Genomic DNA, 18454 nt, shown 5'->3' on the forward strand with positions numbered 1-18454 from the left:
CCACTCGACATCTTTGCATCTGCTTCTTCACTCATAAAAAAGGAAAAAATGCTGCTGACCTGCCTCAAAGGGATCTTTATAAGAAATAACTAACGAACAGGAAACTTTAGAAACATAGTGTGCCATTTTAGAACACTAACTATGACTGTGCTGTTAAAAAATTCTTCATAAACTGCTTATTTTGACCCTACCATCTGCTGGGGTCACTGCCTACAGTGGTGTGTCCCAAAATTAACCTTTCCAATAAATGCTTCTAGGGATCCCAAGAACAGCATTAGCTTCTTTACCACAGGATTCTCCCTCACTAATGCCTCGTAGCTTACCTTTTAACAGCAATCTCATGCAATTACATTTCATTAATAGTTAGTAGCTATAATAATAAGGCTATGAGACACTATCAAAAGTGTTACGGATGACTCAAAGACTATTCACTACCTAGTAGTATTAGGTACCACTACTACTAATTCAAATAAATTAACGATACGTACTAAGCAACAATACCACTGAATGCTAAATACTGCTGTAAGTGAGCCTCTACATATGTGCCAAAATTTAAAGCCAAAGCAGCACAGTGATGCCCCACATCAAGGGTCTCCCACCCCCAGGCCACAGACCTGTACCAGACCATACAGCAGGAGGTGAGCTTGAATGTATGTAATGCACTTGATTCATCCAGGAAATTGGTCCCTGGTGCCAGAAAGGATAGGGACTGCTGCCCTATATAAATCAGTTGTTATTAAGGAAGACAGCATATTAAATACAAATAAAATCGTGCTAAAGCCATCAGAAAAGAATGACATAGATCTGTTATGTACTGGTATAGAAAGATATAAAAAGTTTCAGAATAGTATGTATAGATGAGCCCATTTTTGCAAAAGCAAACATAACAAAATAGCTACTCATATACAAGTCTACATGTGCAAATAAAAAGGTATGAAAGAACGTATCCCAAATTGTTAACTCAAGTTGCCAACAGGAAATAAAACCGGGGAAGGTAATGACTTTTGCTCTTCACTGTATACATTTCTGTAATTTTTAATATTTACAACAAACCTGTATCGCTCCTGTAGTAATTTAAAAAAAAAACCTTCCTTAATTTTATTAGAAACAGAACTAGTTTAGAAAAATATTTCTCCAAGTTGGGGCAAAGCAAAATTAGGTCTTTTACTAAATGTCGAAGCCCTCTGACACTGAACAACTAAAAAAAAAAAAAAAAAAAAAAAAAAAAAGCATTGAACTACTTTAAGCAAGGATACTTAGATAAAAAATAGAATGGGTCCTTGATGAGATATCTGTACCAAGATAAAACTGAAATATGAAAAGCTAAATTTAAAAACAAACTCTCAAATAAGCGTAAGGCAAACTGCCCCATTTAAACTTTGACAGCAATAGTACCTCCTTTGTCTTCCGGCCTGTTCAGCTGCCCTTTACTCCTCCTCTAGAGCGGAGACTCTCAGGTTTGGCGGGGCTCCAGTACTCTTCACCCCGCCCCCAAGCTCACCGTGCTAGACCAGCTTCACCTGACTAAATGCCATAGCAGAGCAGTGATCTGACCAAGAGAAGAAATTTTTTTTTTGCTCTACATAAATATGCAAGACTAGAGGTGGTTGCTTACCCAGAAAATCAGTACCTACAGTGGTTCACCTATTCCAGTAACTACCCTCTAGGCTTGGAACTAAAATTTACTTTTCCTTTGAAAGAATCTCATCTGAGCAAGCCAGCAGCACATCAGAAGAGAGGACAAGCTTCTGCAACAGGAAGGGCGAGGATAAATGGGAGCAACGGGTTCTTAGAATAAAGAAATCTGCTTTTCACCTTCCAGTAAACATTTTGTTTTAAAGCATTCCACTAAGACAAAAATAACGAGTTCTAACCTTAATCAGAAAATTATAATTTTTCTCCCAAACTTCCAAATCAATGTTTAAGTTAAAAAAAAATCTAGTCACTAAATCACACTTTAAGCCTAAATTCACAAGAGTTTGCACATTCTTTCTATAGTAACAATAGCTGCAATTAATTGAGAACTTACTATGTAGTAGATCCTGTTACTACATTTAGTCACTCCCAACAATCCCATGAGGTAGCACCGCAACCACCCTTCATTCTAAACAATACCACCAGGCTTCTCAGAAAGTTTAAGAAAACTGCCCACGACTTGGTAAGCAAGAACAGTGACAATTCAACCCTAAGCGGTCTTCATTAAAGAACCCTCGTCCTGGCTGTTTACAAAAGGGAATGAACAGGCATTTATTTACCAGAATGATACAACTACCATGTACTGACTACTGAGAGCTATGCCAAGCACAGCATAAAGCATTTTAAATGTTATTTCATTTAGTGCTTACAGAATCTTGTAAGGTAACTATTAGTCCCATTTTACAAAAAAAATGCAACTGATGTCTACTTTCATTCAAAAATAACTGACCTCATCCAAACTCCAACAGGAAAGAACAGAGAGAAAGTACTAGGAATCAAATCTCTCTCTCCCTCCACCGAAGCCATACTGCTCTTATAATCATTAAGCGACACTGTTCATTGGGCACTTCAACTAAACCAAGATGGTCTTCATAATCACTTTCAAGCATAATTTTTACTATCAGTATAAAGTGAATTTTTTTAATGTCATTTGTTCAAAGGTTTGACAGTTTATAATCCTCATTTCTGCTATTAAGTGATAAAACATGTGATTTTCAATGAAACATTAAACAGTTACTAATGACTATGCTCTCATAAGCGATTATCCTGCAAGATTATCAAGTTAGGAGACAGCAGTCTGTTACTTGTGAAACCTTGACACAGGACTTCAAACATCCTAGAGTTAAGTCACATTGCCAAAAATTCATCTATAAATTAGAAGAAAATGGCTTAAATAAGTTGATATAAAGCATCCATTCCACTGTGCAAGATATACTACAATCTGACACATTTTAATAATATAAAACTATATACAGAATTAGTATTCTTTTGACAATTACTAAATTTATAGTTTAAAAGTGATACATACACTATTTTCTGTAAGTTTTTCTTCCTTACAAATCATAATAATGGCCCACAGACCCAGCCTCTACCACCTGACTACACACACCAATGTTAAGCTGGAGAAACACTCACATCAGGCAGAGTAATGCAAAATTTAGTATGTATCTCGAACTGTATCCTAAAGCTAAGTACATCCTTGCCACAGATGACCCCATTAGACAAATAACTCAATGTGGAAAAGGTCAGAGCAAACACACTAACTTTTTTTTTAAGATTTCATTTATTTATTTTTAGACAGGAAGGGAGGGAGAGAGAGAGGGAAAGAAACAGACTTGTGAGAGAAAAACAGCAACTGGGTTGCCTCCTGGGTGCACCCCATGCAGAGACTGAACCCACAACTCAGATAAGTGTGCCCTGACCAGGAATCAAACTGGCAACCTTTGGCTTTGTGGATGACGCCCAATGGAGCCACACCAGTCAGGGCCATACATTATCTTTTATAATAAACAGTTTCATAAATAATACCCAGTGTGATCAAAACTACACTTCCAGATTTTCAGAGCAACCTTTTTTTTTTTTTTAAGATTTTATTTATTTATCTTTAGAGGGGAAGGGAAGGAGAGAGGGAGAGAAACATCAATGTATGGTTGCCTTTCGTGCATCCCCTCCTGGGAACTGGCCTGCAGGGAACCTGCCTGCAACCCAGGAATGTGCCCTGACTGGGAATCGAACCATGATTGTCTGGTTCGCAGGCCCACGCTCAATCCACTGAGCTACACCAGCCAGGGCTTCAGAGCAACCTTTTAAAGTTATGTCATAAAATGCCTCCCTGAATCAAAGGATCTTTATTTATAACTGAAAACATTCAGATTCTTCTTAGAAATTCAGAAAGGCAAACATTTGCCCTGGCTGGTGTGGCTCAGTGGCTTGAGTGCTGGCCTATGAACTGAGGTTTGCTGCTCCAATTCTCAGGTAGGGGCACATACCTGGGTTGTGGGCCGGGCCCCAGTAAGAGGTGGATGAGAGGCAACCACACATTGATGCTTCTCTCCCTATTTTTCTCCCTCCCTTCTACTCCCTCTAAAAATAAATAAATAAAATCTTTATTAAAAAGTCAAATATTTTAGGCCCTGGCTGGTGTACCTCAGTGGATTGAGCACAGGCCTGCGAACCAGACAATCGAGGTTGGATTCCCACTCAGGGCACATACCGGGGTTGCAGGCCGGTTCCCTGCAGGCCAGTTCCCAGCAGGGGACGCATGAAAGGCAACCATACATTGATGTTTTTCTCCCTCTCTTCTTCCCTTCCCCTCTAAAGATAAATAAATAAAATCTTTAAAAAAAAAAGTCAAATATTTTAAGCTAGTCATGTACATGCTAACATTTCAGAAACTAAATAAAAACTTTTTGTAGCTGTATAGCAATGTAAACAAAAGAAAACTAGAAAATAAAATGAGCAGTGACCAGATGATTACCTGTTTCTTTAATGGTAAGAATAGAAAGATGTGTAAACAACTATTGTACTTCTATTAAGAAAACTGGCAGCAGATCAGCTAACAGATGACACTACTGAGCTGTGTTTCTACAGTACTTTTTAAAGTAAATTTTATTGATTATGCTATTACAGTTGTCCCAATTTTACCCTTTGCTCCCCTCTGCCTGGTATCCCCCTTCTCTCCAGCAATCCCCCCCTTAGTTCATGTCCATGGGCCGTACATGTAAGTTCTTAGGCTTTTCCATTTCCTATGCTATTCTTAACTGCCCTGTCTATTTTGACTACCAATTATGCTTCTTATTCCCTGTACCTTTTCCCCAATTCTCTCCCCGCTGATAACCCTCCATGTGATATGCACTTCTATGACTCTGTTCCTGTTTAAGTTGTTTGCTAATTTTTTCTTTTTGTTTTTTAGGTTCAGCTGTTGGTAGCTTTAAGTTTGTTGTCATTCTAATGTTCATAGTTTTGATCTTTTTCTTTAAAAAGTCCCTTTAACATTTCATATAATTAGGTCTTGGTAATGGTGAACTTTAGTTTCACCTTGTCTGGGAATCACTCTATCTGTCTTTCAAATCTAAATAATAGCTTTGGGGAGCTCCAGCCAAGATGGGGGTGTAGATGAAAACCTTTCGCTTCCTTGCACAACCAAAAGGAGGATAACAATCAATCTAAAACCAATAAACAACTAAAGCATCACAAAAATCAAACTGCATGGAACCAAGGAATCAAACTCCAACAACCAAGGAATTAAAGAAAAAATCAACCAGAACCACCAGACTAGTAAGACAGCGAGACAGCGGAACTTCACTGGCCAACTCAGAAAAACTGTGGGGGCGGGGCTGGATGTAGAGCTTGGGAACTCTAAAGGAGGGGTTGACTTAGGGGAAAACTGAGACTCGGAGCTGTCTGTGAACTATGGCGGGGGTTGCCACTGTGAAAGAAACTCCCAGTCTCACACAAGGGTTTGTTGAAGAGTGCTCTAGAGACCAACTACACTGCTCCCTCTCTGACCCCTCCCCCACAGGCAGCACTGCAGGGAAGCAAAGAGGGCAGGTTGCCCCCCCCCCCCCCCCCCCCGTGAACACCTAAGGTCCCACCCCCTTACAACTTCTCAGGTGCACCAAGACAAAGAAATATGGCCCAAATGATAGAGCAAAACCTCAGAAAGAAAACTAAGTGAGGAGGAGATTGCCAACCCATCTGATGGAGAATTTAAAGCCCTGGTAATCAAAATGCTCACAGATCTGACTGAGCTTGGTCAAAAAATAAAAAAACAAATAAAGGATACCCAAAGCAAAATAAAGCAAAATATTCAGGGAACCAACAGTGACAGGAAGGCAACCAGGACTCAAATCAACGATTTGGAACAAAAGGAAAAAATAAACATCCAACCAGAACAAAATGAAGAAACAAGAATTCAAAAAAGTGAAGAGTCTTACAAACCTCTGGGACAAGCTGAAATATTCCAATATCTGAATTACAGGGGTGCCAGAAGGAGAAGAACAGCAAGAAATTAAAAACTTTTTGAACAAATAATGAAGGAAAACCTCCCCAATCTAGCAAAGGAAATAGACTTCCAGGAAGTCCAGGAAGTCCAGGAAGTCCAAGAAGCCAAGAGAGTCCCAAAGAAGTTGGACCCAAAAAGGAACACAACGAGGCATATCATCAAGTTACCCAGGATTAAAGATAAAGAGAAAATCCTAAAAGAAGCAAGGGGAAAGGAAAAAGTTCCCTACAAAGGGGTGCCCATTAGGGTATCAGCTGTTTTCACAAAAGAAACCTTGCAAGCAAGATGGGGCTGGAAAGAAGTATTCCAAGCCATGAAAGGGAAGGACCTACATCCAAGATTGCTCTATCCAGCAAAGCTTTCATTTAGAATGGAAGGACAGATAAAGTGCTTCTCAGATAAGGTCAAGTTCAAGGAGTTCATCAACACCAAGCCCTTATTATATGAAATGTTAAAGGGACTTATCTAAGAAAAAGAAGATAAAAAATATGAACAGTAAAATGACAACAAACACAACTATCAACAAATGAACCTAAAAGAAAAACAACAAAAGCTAAGTAAACAACCAGAACAGGAACAGAATCAGAGAAATGAACATCACACAGAGGGATTTCAGTGGGGAGGGGGAAGGGAGGAATAGGGAGGAATGGGTAGAAAAGGTACAAGGAAGAAAAAGCATAATTAGTAGGCATAAAATAGGGAGATTTAAAAAATGGTACAGGAAACAGAGGACTCAAAGAACTTACATGTACAACCCATGGGCATGAACTATGTGTGGGAGGAATGCTAGAGGGTTGGGGAGGCAGGGTGGAGGGGGGATAAGGGGAGAAAACTGTAATAGCATAATCAATAAAAAATACTTAAAAATAAACAAGATATGATAGCTTTGCTGGATAGAGTAACCTTGGTTGTACGTCCCTGCTTTTCATCACTTTGAATACTTCCTGCCAGGCTTTTGTTGCCTGTAACGTTTCTTTTGAGAAATCAGCTGACAGTCTGATGGGAACTCCTTTGTAGATATCTCCACTTTCCTCTTGCTGCTTTTAAGATTCTTTTTTTTTTTTTAAGGGGACTTTTTTTTTTAAGATTTTATTTCTTTATCTTTAGAGAAAGGGAAGGAGAGATGGGGAGAAACATCAATGTATGGTTGCCTCTCATGAGTCCCCTACTGTGAACTGGCCTGCAACCCAGGCATGTGCCCTGACTGGGAATAGAACCTCGATCGTGTGGTTTGCAGGCCTGCGCTCAATCCACTGAGGTATGCCAGCCAGGGCCTCTCTTTATCTTTAACCTTTGCCATTTTAATCATGATGTGTCTTGGTGTTGCCCTCTTAGGGTCCAACTTGTTTGGGACTGTCTGTGCTTCCTTAACTCACATGTCTATTCCCTTTGCCAAATCAGGACAGTTTTCTTTCATTATTTTTTCAAATAAGTTTTCAACTTCTTGCTTTTTCTCTTTTCCTCCTGGCATCCCTATGATTCAGATGTGGGCATGCTGGGCATGCTGTGAGATGTCCCAGAGTCTTCTTATTCTCTTCTTGTTTGTTTTGTTGTTTTTTTTTTTTGAATTCTTGGTTCTTTATTCTGTACTGATTGTTTATTTCTTCCTTATGTTCCAAATCACTGATTTGAACCCCGGCTTCATCCTCTCCACTGTTGGTTGCCTGTGGATTTTTATTTCACTTAGTGTAGCCTTCATTTCTTCCCTTATGCATCTGCCATAGTCAATGAGATCTTTAAGCATCCTTCTCATCACCAGTGTTTTGAACTGTACATCTGATAGGTTGGCTATCTCCGTTTCACTTAGTTCTTTTTCTGGAGTTTTGATGTGTTCTTTCATCTGGGCTATATTTGTCTCCTCAATTTAGCAGCCTCCTGTGTTTGTTTCTGTGTGTTAGGTAGAGCTGCTCTGACTCCCTCCCCTAACGCACTTGTTAAGATGAATGTGGCAGGCCTGAGGTATTCACCAGGGCAGGACAACCCACTTCACTGCCTTGTGGCTCTGCATGTTGGGGAGGGGTCAGAGAGGGGACAATGCCACTGCCTGGCTCCTGGAGTCTTGCTCGGCACTCAACCCTTTTCCAGTCAGCTCATCCACTGTAATAGCATAATCAATAATACATACTTTAAAAAAAAGAATTAAAAGTTTTCAATTCTTTTAAATGTGTTACTAAAAAATATGGCATATATGTAATTTTACAGCCACACTTCATGAGCAATGAGACAGCATTTTTGACAAATATAAAATATAAATGCTTATTTCCAAAAATTACACAATCCTAACTTCATTCATTTTCCAGTTATCCAGAAAGAAAATCATGGGTGTCCTTCACTCTTTCTATTCCCCCTACCTTCAATCTGATAGGAATGTCCACTGGCCCTACCTTCAAAAGACACCTAGAATCTGACTGCTCCTCACTTCCTTCACTGGCACACCTCATACACCACAATCATCTTCTTTTTTAAATCCTCACCAGAGGATATGCCTGTTGATTTTAGAGAGAAGAAGAGGTGGGGCAGTGAGGGGAGAGAAAGAGAGAAATATCCATGTGAAAGAGAAACACTGTTCAGTTGCCTCCTGTAAATGCCCTGACTGGTTGGTTATCAAACCTGAAACTTTTTGTTGTACAGAGAAGGCTCTAACCAACTGACCCACCCGGCCACCAGCCAGACCATCCTTTTTCTTTTTCCCTTAAATTGGGGTGTTACTAATTAATAAAATTACATAGGTTTCAGGTATAAAAATGCGTAAGGCATCATCTGTATGTTTTATTCCATGTTCACCACCCCGAGTCTCCTTCTGTCACCACCACCACCATCCATTATTAAAGTAGCTTCCAAAATGGTCAGCTTCTGTCTTCAACTTGCCTATAGCTGGTTTCCAACACTGCAGTCAGTGAGCCTTTAAAAATATAAATAACAACTTGCCTACCTGTAATGAGGCCACATCACTCTTCTATTAGAAGCCTCCAGTTGCCCCCTATTTCTCTCACAGTGAAATCCAAAATCCTTACAAAGGCCTTCAAGATCCTACCTAGGTGATCTGATCTGATCTGCTCTACCCCCAACTTGCGTCTCTTTACCTGTCTGACCCCAGTCCCTCCCAGGCCCTCCCCAACTCCACTCGCCTCTGTGCAATTCACTGAGCTGCCTTCGAGACCACATGACTAACTCCCTCACATACTCCCATCAAGTCTTCTCAATAAAGTCTATCTGACCAGCTTATTTAATACTACAACCTGCCTCAACCCCACACTCCCTATCCTCCTTACCCAGCTCCCATCTTATTTCCATCCTATTTATCACCTAACAAACTAAATAATGCATTTACATTTATTCTTATTTGTCTGCTCACTTTCCCCCTACCTTAAAATGTAAGATCCACAGAGCCAGGACTGTCTACATGTTTTGTTCACTTTTATGTCCTAAATGGCTAGTACAGAGACTAGCCTGTAAGTGTTCAATAAATGTTAAATGGTCCTGGCTGGGTAGCTTGGTTGGCTGAAGTGTCATCCCATATACCAAAAGGCTGAGGGTTCAATCCCCAGTCAGATCACATATCTAGGTTGCAGGTTCAATCCCTGGTCAGGGGGTGTATGGGAGGCAACTGATCAATGTTTCTCTCTCTCTACCCCCTCCTCTCTCTCTCTCCAATAAGTAAATATATCCTCAGATGAGTAATAATAATAATAATAATAATAATAATAAATGTTGAATGAATTTTTTTAATGTCCAACTCCTTGGTGGCCACTTACCACAATGACACAAAATACCTGAAGCTAAACCCTGAGCTCTCAACAGGGTTACCAGAGGTAGTATTACTACCCTAAAAATGGAAAGGTCCATTCCCAGGATCTAAAAATTTTTTAAATATATGTTCAAACAAAAGCTTAAATACAAATGTTCGTAGCTGCATTATTCACAGTCAAAAAGTAGAAATAGCCCTGGCTGGTATAGCTCAGTGGATTGAGCGCGGGCCTGCGAACCAGACAATCGCGGTTCGATTCCCAGTCAGGGCACATGCCAGGGTTGCAGGCTGGTTCCCTGCAGGCCAGTTTCCAGCAGGGGACTCACGAAAAGCAACCGTACATTGATGTTTTTCTCCCTCTCTCCTTCCTTCTCTTCCGCTCTAAAGATAGATAGATAGATAGATAGATAAATAAATAAAATAAAAAGTAGAAATAGCCCTGGCTGGTGTATGGTGTGGCTCAGTGGATTGAGTGCCAGCCTGCAAACTCAAGGGTCACTGGTTCAATACCCAGGCTAAGGCACATGCCTGGGTTGCAGGCCAGGCCCCCAGTAGGGGATGCACAAGAGGCAACCACACACTGATGTTTCTCTCCCTCTCTTTTCCCTCCCTCCCCCTCTCTAAAAATAAATAAATAAAATCTTTAAAAAAAATAAAGTGAAAAAATTTTGCAAAGTAGAAATAATCTACATGTCCAACATCTAGTAAACAGACTAAAGAAATGTGATATATCAATGAAATGAACTATTGCCCTGGTTAATGTGGCTCAGTGGATTGAGTGACGGCCTGTGAGCCAAAGGATCGCTGATTTGATTCCCAGTCAGGGCACATGCCTGGGTTGCAGGCCGGGTCCCCCAGAAGAAGGCACACAAGAGGCAACCACACACTGATGTTTCTTTCCCTCTCCTTCTCCCTCTCTTCCCCTCTCTCTAAAAATAAATAAAATACTTTTAAAAATTAAGATGGGCCCTGGCTGGTGTAGCTCAGTGGATTGAGCAGAGGCCTGTGACGCAAAGGATCGAGGTTTGATTCCCAGTCAGGGCACATGCCTGGGTTGCAGGCCAGTTGCCAGTGGGGGACACGTGAGAGGCAACCACACAGTGATATTTCTCTCCTCTCCTTCCCTTCCCCTCTCTCTGAAAATAAATAAAATATTTTTTAAAAATTAAGATGGAATACTGTTCAGCAATAAAAAGGAATGAAGAATTGATATATACTACAAAATGAATGATCCTTGACAATATTAAGCAAGCGAAAGGAGTCAGACACACAAGGCCACACATTGTATGATTCCATTGGTAGAAAATGTCCAGAACAGGCAAACCCTGAGCGACAGAAAGTAGGTTAGAGATTGCCAGGGGAAGGTCAGGGGAAAGGGAGAAAAGAGAGTTACTGCTCGTAAGTACACGAGTTCTTCTGGGAAAATGAAAATGTTCTGGAGGTGGAAAATAGCGATGGATGCACAATTTTGTGAAAACACAAAGAAGCACTGAATTGCATACTTCAAAAAAGTAAATTTTACCTCATATTCTAAAATTCAAAACCACGACCAAATAAAATGTCCATCTGATGTTCACTGCTCACTAATAAGGGAAGGCTAAGAGCTGGGAATAACTGCCTGGCAGTACTCAGTTCTAAGAATCCCATCTGCCAACCAATCACAGCAAGAAAAAAAATAATAATTTAAGGGGGTAGGAGGTTGTTATTTGTGAGTAGCAGCAAGCAGAACTTTCCCTTCATATCCCATCCATTCAAATACTATCTTCAACAGAGCCATCTTTCGCCATGGTCCACCACCTCTCCTACTAGAACTAACTTGGTAGCCACATCTACTTCCACAATTGCTCCCTGCAGTTTGTTCCCTACACAGCAGTTACTGTTCTTTCTGAAAATGTATCAGACCACTGCACTCTCCTGCTCAACCCTTCAATGACTTCCTTGCATACTCTGATTTTACTCTAAAGTCGTTACCGTGGCCTACAAGGCCCTACATTGGTTGTACTTGTCCTGTGACCTCTGTAGCCTCATCTCCTACCATTCCTGCCCTAAAAGGCTTTCTTCCTGCTCCTTAAATATGCCAAGGTCAAACAGGCCAAACTACAGGGTCTTTGCACTTGTACTTTTTGGCTGGAGTGCTCTTCCCCCAAATAAATGAATGGTTCACTACCTCATTTGTTTCACACAATGCTTAAATGTCATCTCCTCAAACAGGCCCTTCATTACATCTAATCTAAAGTAACACTCTGTGTCACGCTAACCTCTTAGCCTGAATCTGCTTTATTTCTCTCCATAGCAATTACCACATTTTTTTTTTGGCTTGGTGTCTGTCTACCCTAATAAAAAATAAACTCCTCCGGGTAAGAACTCTTGTTTTGTTCACCGATGTATCCTCAATACCTAGAATCATGTTTGATACAAGGAAGGTATACAATATCTCTTCAATGATTGAACTTACAGGCTAAGTTAGCAAAAACATATTCTTTAGAGAAATATGTACTCAACTACCATACTTTTTAAAATTACAATAAGCGAAGACTTAACAATTTGGACAGAAAACAAGTCAGTGTTTTATAAAATTGCCTTTCATCAAAAACACCACAAATGTATAGGATGAAACACAATTATGATATTATGGATCTAAATCCCCTTGACTATGAAGTTAACATTTACACTGGGTAACCAAGCCTCTGACTTCTCTCCATCCTACCTGCTCTCTTAATCTTACATCTTAGTAAGTAGACTCACTTAAATGTGGATCTCTTACAGGTCATCCTTTAAATACTCAAAATCCCATTCATCTTTACTTGCTATTACTCAAATAACAATAGGCTTCAAACAATAGTAACATCCATCTCATGCCCCAAGGAACCTCCATCTTCCTCCTACTCCAGGGTGAGCTACTAAGTCCTACGTCCCACTTCCTAGACATCTCAGATCTGTCCCTTCTGCTCTACTGTCTGTGCAGTAGCGGAGGTCCTTGTTCACTTCTTTCTTGGGGTCCTCACCTAGCATCTACAGACCATCCACTAAAATACCCCTTTACATTTTAAAAATTATTTAGTTGTCTATCTATTTATTGGGGGTGAGAAATATCAATGTGAGAGAGAAACACTGATCAGTTGCCTCCCTGACTCGTCCCAACCAGGAACCTGGACCAAACCTGACTGGGTTTGTGCCCTGACTGTTCCCAGCCTAGGAATGTGCCCTGACTGGGAACCAACCCAAGACCTTTTGCCTTGCAGGACAAAGTCCAATGGACTGAGCCACACTGGTCAGGCCCTTTTGATATGTTCATATAAACCCAACATCTTTACCCCTTCTCAAAAACCTTCAGGGGTTGCATGTAACTTTCAAGAAAATTTTTAACTCCTTAACTCAGCATCATCTCCCATCACTGCCCTCCTACTGCCACCTCGAACCACATCATGCTTTAAGATCATTCATCCACAGTGAACTACTTAGTTTCCAAACACATTACCTTGCATTTTTTTTTGTTTTCCAATGTTGTTTCCTCTCTGTTTGAAACACTCCTTTCTTTCTACCATTCTTTGCCTAGTGAAATCTTCAACTCTCAGCTTAGATGTCAATGCCACCAGAGGACTTTCCATGGCTCTGGGGTTTAGACATCCTCTTCTGTTCTCCCACAGCACTTGTAATTACCATGCTGTGTTGAATCGATGATCTTATAATTCAATATGCACTTTGTTTTGTTTTCTCTGTGTCCTCTGCTATAAACATTGTAGAGCAGGTCTGATAGCTTATTCACCTTCATTCCACACTGAATGACACACAGTAGGAGTTGTTAAGCGAATGATTTATGAAGGGGGGAGGAAAAAAGGAAAGGATGAGAGGAGGGAGAGAGAGGAGAGGGAGAGGAAGGAGGAGGAGGGGGGAGGAGGAAGGAAAGGAAGGAAAGGGAGAGCCAGAGAAAAGAAGCAGGGAAGGAAGAAGGGAGGAAGAAGAGGACATAAGAACATGCACACAAGCAAAGGGCATTTAAACAGGCATTTGTAATTAACCCATTATTTGTATACGACCTAAGCCATCAATTACTGAAGAGAGAATGATACATGTGAAAACCCATCTCCCAGATTCAAAGTACAGCGATCTATATTACCCCCTTAAAGAGTCTGAAATGTCTAGCCGATCCATCAAATTTCACTTGAAACTCCACTGCAATGTAGGATAAATAATACAGTGCAGGAAAAAGGTAGAAAATGAACTGACATGATTAAAATCTTGGAATGATTTAGAAGCTTTAATAATCTATTATTCCCTGATAATGTGCTATCACTGACATTGAAAGGTCTATCAAAATTATGAAAAACAGCCCTGGCTGATGTGGCCCAGTGGATTGAATGCCCGCCTGCAAACCAAAGGGTAGTGGATTCCATTCCCAGTCAGGGCACATGCCTGGGTTGTGGGCCAGGTCCCCAGTAGGGGGCGCACGAGAGACAACCACACATTGATGTTTCTCTCCCTCCCTCCCTTCCCCTCTAAAAAAAATAAAATGTTCAAACAAAAAGTATGAAAAATAAATTCAACATAACACCTATGTTAAAACACAAAGCTGATACTGGGTTAGTCAGATTTGTCAAAAACACAATGGACAAAAATATCAGAAGAGAGCCCTGACCAGTATGGCCCAGTCAGTTGGGCATCATTCAGCAAAGTGAAAGGTCATGGTTCGACTCCCCAGTCAGGGCACATGTCTGGGTTGCAGGTTTGTCCATAATCGGGGTGTGTATGAGAAGCAATGGATCAACAATTCTCTCCCTCTTTCTCCCTCCCTTCCCCTCTCTCCAAAAATAAATAAAATCTTTAAAATATATATATATCACAAGATAGTGTATACCAACCAGTGAAGAGGCTTTAATTATTTAAATAAATTCCTGAAGGTAGTACCAGAGAAAAAGTGCTTCTAAAACATGTAATAGTTAAAATGACATATATTTTTTTTATTTCAAGATTTAAAGCCAACAACCAAAAGAACATTACTAAACACTTTTTCAATTACCTGAACACAATATCACTTAATAAAATCCTAAAAAATATCGGGTCCTTGGCAAGGTAGCTCAGTCATTTACACTGTTGTCCCGATAGGCCAAGGTTTAGGATTTGGTCCCCCATCAAGGTACACATGAGAATCAAACAATGAATGCATGGATAAGTAGAGCAACAAATCAATGTTTCTCTCTCTCTCCCTCCCTCCCTCACTTTAACTCCCTCTAAAATCAATCAATAAATTTTTTTTTTTAAATTTTGTGACTGCCCTGGCTGGTGTAGCTCAGTGGATTGAGTGTAGGCCTGCGAACCAGACAATTGCGGTTGGATTCCCAGTCAGGGCACATGCCTGAGTTGCAGGCCAGTTCTCAGCTGGGGACACACAAGAGGCAACCATACATTGATATTTCTCTCCCTCTCTCCTTCCCTCCCCCTCTAAAGATAAATGAATAAAATCTAAAAAAAAAATTGTGACTAATAGGACATAACAAATTTCAAAGTATAAATGTTTAGTAAGATCTAATAAATGGCATTAATCCCTTTATAGCTCTGTTATCATTATAGAAATTGGGAACATGAAAAAAGATAATTTAAGCCCAAAGCAATGAATACTAAACACTTTTTGAATTGCAATTTTGTTAAAGCAAAACACCAATCATGGGCAGCCTCTCAACTTTCACCACATGAGAAATTTAAGTTGTGAAAAATAAGCTAACTCTTTTAGTACTACTAATTCCTAAGTAGCAGATTCTCCAAAAGAAGACCTACTATATAACAGAAAGTTCTTCTTGTATAAAATTAGAAGTTTATTTTAATAACTCCTTTTAACATTACTAATACCTTTTTTTATAAGCAGCAATAATGGAAATGCTGAACCTTTGTAGGTGAGTAGTTCTAAAAGGATACCCCAAAATTTGCATTTGCGTAATAATGTGAAACTTTTAAAGTTTCCAATGTACTTTCATTTTTCTGAAGACAAGTTGAAAAAGGAGAAAAAGGAAATGAAAGGAAAGGAAAAAATTAAATCTAAAAGACCTTCAACTTACTACACTTCTTTTAAGCAAACGTTAACAGGTACTACATTGGGAATTATGAGATTGATTACAACATTCATTCCAGGGAAATCCTGCATTATTCAAGCTTCTGAACCTATTACACATTATTTAACCCAACATTTTTCTTAAATTATTGTCCAAAGCAAGGTGTATGTTTTTTCTAATAAACTCACTCAACACTGTTTTACACAGGTCACAGGAGTTAGTCTCATCTGCAACTAACAAAAAAGGACTCATTCGGAAACATTACTGATTGGTTTTTCATTTACATGAAGATGAAACAAGAATTCAGCAGATACAAACATTTTAGGTACTTTAGAGTGCCCCAAAGTCAAAAGTAAAAAACCTAAAAAGTAACTGGACTGAACTTAATTATTTTGTATAGTTGATGAATATTTAAGTAGCCACAGCTTTTACTTCCTTCCCTAAACACAAACATTAAAAATTTTAATTTGGATGCAGTACTATAAAAGCGTTCTTGAATCTGAAAAGTAAATTTGTTTAAAAATTGTTCAAAGGAACTGTCAAAAGTAGATGACATTTACATTTTAACATACTAACTGTTGCACTTCTCTACTTGTGAACACACTGTACCCTTTTCAAGCACTTCTGAATTTGGGATGGATGAAAAATATCTGCAGGCCTCTTAAGTTCCACCAGTTGAATCTAGTCATTTCGGGTTTCTAAGGCTTTTATTCTAGGATGCCTTTAAAAATGACAGCATTCATTTATATACTCTCTAAAGTGAAAAAAACAGCCTCTACTTACTTTTATTGCTATAATTTCTTCCACCAATTAAGCAAATTGTACTTTTTGGACAATATCTTCCATTCAGTTAACATGTTTGTACTTAATAGGAATCTGGCCAACAGTTTTATCACAATGCATTACTGCATCTGACAATTCCCAGACCAAATAGATCAACAACAACAAAAAACAAATAATCCTGGAAATACAAGGAACAACTGCTACCTCTGAGCTGTGCGAAAATGAGAAAAATTCTCTTGAAAAATCTTTCAATCAAGACTACTTTCGTGGCTAATCAAATAGGTGTTCTGGCTAAAAATTCACAGTACTGTTAAACACAATAAATGAGATTTTCTTTCATCAGTGTAACCGATAGAACCACAACACAGTCCAGGTTCTAGAGTCAAATTACTTGACCTGCTTTTTCTGTTTTACCTTTGCAAACACTCTAACGTAGTTATTTCCGGCAAAAAGAGACATTCTATATGGGACAACCATTCTCAGTGCGATACCCTGAAACCGGCTCCAACTCACAGCGCAAATGTCCACACCACTGACCCCTCGTCTCCCGGGAAAGGCTCGGCACCCAGCGCCAAGCACGACACTCAGAAGCCCCCACACACGACCTCGATCCGACAACCCCCACTTCTGAATGCTACAACCTCAGAGGTTCGTTTTCCATGGGCAATCTTACCTTCATGATGATTCCGGGACCGCGATGCCCTCGAAAACACCAGATTCACCTGCACCTGGAGGGGAAACAAAAGACACCCCGTCAACGCTACAGGCACCCGCTGCACCGGCGGAGGCGGAGAAGCCAAGACAGACCGTCGAACCCACCAGACCCCTCTGCGGGGCTCGCTCTGGCCTCCCCACCCAGCACACCCCGCCACCCACACAGCTCGGCAGCTTAGCGTCCCCATTGTCGGGACCCGACGGAGTTTCCCGTCTCCGACAATGACGCCATTTCTGTCAGAGAAGAAACTCACAACAAGCCGGGTCCGGCCGGGCCTCGGCGCACCCCGTGTCCGAGCGGGCAGCGGCCCGGAGGCTCCCGCGGGCCGCAGCAGGACTGACCCGCGGGGCCGCTGCCCACGTCCTGTTCCGAGACAGGGACGGACCAGCCGAGCAGACCCGGTCTGCGGGCCTCGGAGACAGGGGACCGGGAGAGAAGGCCGGGAGGCAGCGCAGCCCCCGCGCTCGCTGAGCCCCCACCGCGGCCCTCGCGGAACCGTGAGCGGGGCCGCCGGGATGGGGCGACGGCGGGGGGCGGGGGCTCCACAAGCGGAGGCCCCGAATTCGGGCGTCCGGCGAACCCACTACAACGATCCTCCCCGCTCGTTCGCCGGGCCCGGAGGCTCTCTAAAGGACCCCTGACGAGCCCGCGAAAGCCTCAGAAATGCCCTACCTTCCTCGGAGGCGAACGCCAACCCCAGTGCTTCCAGAGTCCCCTCTCCGGCTCCCCCCCAAAACCAGCAGGCCCGGGGGAGAGATGGGGGAGAAGGGCGGTGGGTCCAGCGGAGCCGAGGTTGAAGCTCCGGCTCCTCCTCCTCCCGCGGCGGCGACTGGTACCTTTGTTTAGCGGCCGCTCGGGCTCCCTCGCTGGGGGGAGGGGGACGACGAAAAATCCTCCCGGACTGGAGTCCGGGCCCCCGTCGAGCTGCCCTCCAAAGGACTGGGCCACAGACCTTCTGCGGCTCCCTCCGGGCAAAGGTCCAGGCGGTGGCCGGGGCGGCGGCAAGCTAAGCTCAGGAGTCTCCTCCGCTCCGGCGCCTGAGCTCCTCACTCCGAACTCGACTGACGGGCAAACATCGCTCCCCCCACTCCGAATCCCCCCCTTCCCTCCGCTCTCCCCTCCCCTAGGCTGTTTCCCTCCCTACCTTTTTCCCGGATGGCCCCTTAGACGATCTCGGATTGGCT

General features: G+C 41.6%; 1 protein-coding gene across 7 annotated transcripts in view; it reads right to left on the bottom strand.

Moving 5' to 3' along the window:
* ARID4B (AT-rich interaction domain 4B) overlaps nucleotides 1-18363 on the bottom strand; it is a 146859-nt gene extending 128496 nt beyond the window's left edge. For 5 of the 7 annotated variants that reach the window (XM_037167982.2, XM_053667867.1, XM_037167987.2 and 2 more), the window contains exons 1-2: nucleotides 18107-18363; nucleotides 17229-17283 (exon numbers count right to left, since the gene is read on the bottom strand). In XM_037167982.2, coding sequence (XP_037023877.2) covers nucleotides 17229-17234 — 6 coding nt within the window. In that variant the 5' untranslated portion in view covers nucleotides 17235-17283; nucleotides 18107-18363. The other 2 variants (XM_053667866.1, XM_053667865.1) reach the window with 2 other exon arrangements.
* Between the last annotated feature and the right edge of the window lie 91 nt (nucleotides 18364-18454).

This window comes from Artibeus jamaicensis, unplaced genomic scaffold (genome assembly GCF_021234435.1).
Source record: "Artibeus jamaicensis isolate MK-2021 breed Jamaican fruit bat unplaced genomic scaffold, CSHL_Jam_final contig_473, whole genome shotgun sequence".
NCBI classification, from domain to species: Eukaryota; Metazoa; Chordata; class Mammalia; order Chiroptera; family Phyllostomidae; genus Artibeus; species Artibeus jamaicensis.